The sequence below is a fragment of the Penaeus monodon genome, chromosome 21 (assembly GCF_015228065.2).
Source record: "Penaeus monodon isolate SGIC_2016 chromosome 21, NSTDA_Pmon_1, whole genome shotgun sequence".
Classification (NCBI taxonomy): Eukaryota; Metazoa; Arthropoda; class Malacostraca; order Decapoda; family Penaeidae; genus Penaeus; species Penaeus monodon.
In genome coordinates, this window is record NC_051406.1 from 27,665,172 (window position 1) to 27,667,957 (window position 2,786).

The 2,786-nt window shown below is 45.4% G+C and overlaps 1 protein-coding gene across 1 annotated transcript in view; it reads right to left on the reverse strand.

Annotated features, from left to right (window-relative positions):
- Positions 1-243: 243 nt before the first annotated feature.
- The window catches only part of LOC119586636, a 3,902-nt gene continuing 1,359 nt past the window's right edge, over positions 244-2,786 (reverse strand). Inside the window, exon 2 of the mRNA XM_037935380.1 lies at positions 244-2,708. Coding sequence (XP_037791308.1) covers positions 675-2,708 — 2,034 coding nt within the window. The 3' untranslated portion in view covers positions 244-674. The remainder of the gene's footprint in view (positions 2,709-2,786) is intronic.

Genomic DNA, 2,786 nt, shown 5'->3' on the forward strand with positions numbered 1-2,786 from the left:
TGAAGCAAGCAAGAACTCTGGAATGCAATGCTTATTTAAACGTTCACATTCAAGATTATATATTTCTTTAACAAGTTTACCGCTCTGCATGTCTACAATTTGATATCCTGTTCCATATTGTCTGGAATAATTTATGCATATAGTCTCTTCTGTGATGTGGAAGGATTTCTTATCTGATAACGACAGTGTTGAATTTGTACGATTAACGATCTATTCTTCAAGGCTTGGAGATAAAAAAACATATAATGTGGATATATATTTGGCATTTACACAATAATTTGAGCATTGGAAAATTCACTTATGACTAGAAAATAACATTAATGGATATGGAAGATACAACACATACTTTGTGATTTCTCTTATATAAGAATTTCTAATACTGACTTGAGGACATCATTACTTCTGGTTTGGGTAGCTGTGCGCCTTGTGTGATTCATAATTTTAAAATCTTACCAACTGTAATGATGTTCTTTTCCATTCCTCTTATTACCCATACGAATGTGATAATCGTCATTTCTAATGGCCGGGTAAAACTGCTGCCATTCTTGAAAATCTCACAGCCACTACCCACAGCCTATATCTTTTACAGCTTTTTTTCTACAAATTCGGCTTTACAGTGTTCCTACAACACAGAGCCTGTATTTCATCAAGGTGTCGTTCTTGGCGTCTGGTGTTCACTGTATACCCTTCAAGACAAGCATTATGGCACGCACTTCTCCGACAACGATCGGGTGCCTTCGTTGTGACGACTTAAATGACCCTGAGAATTTCTCCGGCTTTGGTGCTCTCCGCAAGACCGAGATCACCTTCTCGACGAAGACCTCCTTCCTCAGGACCTCTTCTCCTTCCTCCATTAGCTCCGCCAAGAAGAGGGTTATCAGAGTCCGGGGGCTCGGCACGTCCACGCCTAGAGGAGATGTCTGCCACACACAGCCATAACGTCGCTGCTCACGTTTCGGCAGCCACCAGTAGGCCTTAAGGAGTTTGCAGAAGAACACGCACGTTTGCAAGACTATCAGCTCTTCCTTCTTCAGAGAAGATATAATATGTTCGTGCATAAAATTAAAGAGATATATCCATGTCCCTTCTGCTGTGTTAGCAAGGTGTTCGTGGCCCTTTTCGTTCTGGGGGTTTTGCAGCCTCTCCGGCAGATGCTGCCACTGGTGCTCGTGGGGCACCGGCACTTTAAGGACGGGGGTAACAGACACACGCACCAGAGTGGCTCGAGGTTTGCCCAAATACAGAGCAAACAGTGAAACCCCTACTAATGAATGCGTGAAGAACGGTGGCACTAAAGCTAGGTTTCTGAATGCTGTCTTGCCGAGAGCTTCTTGGGCAGCTTTGTAAAAGGAATCTTTAAATCTCGAGACTTCAAATATGTCTGCGTCTCGAGTGGATGTCAAGTGGAATACTTCTTCACCGTCTTTGGCCTCCTTCCCAGCCTTATCTTTAACTGTTATACATCCCCCTTGGAGGGCGTGGTAATCCTCAAGCTCAATGTAGAACTCAAAATCATCTGGCAAGAAAAATTCGTTCTTTTCACTGGTTGAGCAAAACGATACAAGTTTACCCGAAAAACGCGGATCTATTTGAGTAATCTCCGTTAAAAAAACATTCACATCTTTTTCAATAATACTCTTGATCTCCGAAAAATTCATGGTTTCGATTATTTTCTGTTCTTTTTCGATAATCTCCTGAATATCTTGCACACTCTTTATTCCCAGAACTTCGCACCTCTTCGCCAGCATGAGCTTCGCCCTCAGATGATTCCCATTCGCACTTGCTATCGCTGTTGCCTCTTCCTTCGACAGCACATCTAGATGACAGTTCTTTATGTTTTCAGCAAAGTCTTGCAAAACATCGTTCGGACTCAGGCCATGGTTTAGGTCTGGTTCTTCGCCAGTGTAATTTATGATGTATTCCATACATTCCTTGTAGCCTCGTGTGGCTGCAAAGTGGACGGGCGTGAGTCCACCGGAAGTCCTTGTTGTATGACTGGCCCCTTGAAAAAGCAGATATTCAACCATGTTCGTCTTACCGTAAGCAGCAGCCACATGCAACATGGTAGCTCCTACTCCCTCGTGCACTAATGTGTCTATACATAAAATTGGGCACTGTTTCCGCAAATGGTGTAGGATCGTGACAAGGCTCAGTTCCGCTAGCAGATAGAGGAAGTTCTTTGTTGGTTCCCGGAGTTGCTGCTTTTCCTTCACACTCCTCGCATACGTCATCAGGTTTTCGGAAGTCATCTTGTCAATACCAGTTTTCTGCAGCTTCCTCTCAAAACGCATGAGTTCGCTGTCCAGGAGGTCGTTGACTAGTCGCTGAGAAACGTCCCTCGCCTCGCATTCCGTGGCGTAGGGGTTCATCCTCAGGTCCCGACACAGAGCGTAGGCGGTGTCGTAGTGGCGCCTGCTGAGGGCCAGTGCCAGGGGAGGAACCTCTCCTGGGAGGGCGTTGAGGCGCACCCCTGCCACGCCCAGCAACTGACAGGTGAGGGTGAGTCCCATGCCGGCTGCCTTCGCCAACAGCTTTGTGTAGTTGAGAGAGCTGCTGTTGTGGAACCAGGTCTTCAGCTCTTCCTCCAGCCTGTGGCCCGAATTTTCGGCAATGGTCTTCAAAGTATCCAGACCATTCTTCAGGTCCACTTCGTCTTTGTCCGTGCACGCTAGCTCCGATATTTCTACTTGCAGTCTGTCGCTGAAAGCCTGGAAATTATGACGTCAATTTTCTCGATGGTCTAATAATAGCAGGGAGATATGACTTATAATTCATAAAAAAATGCA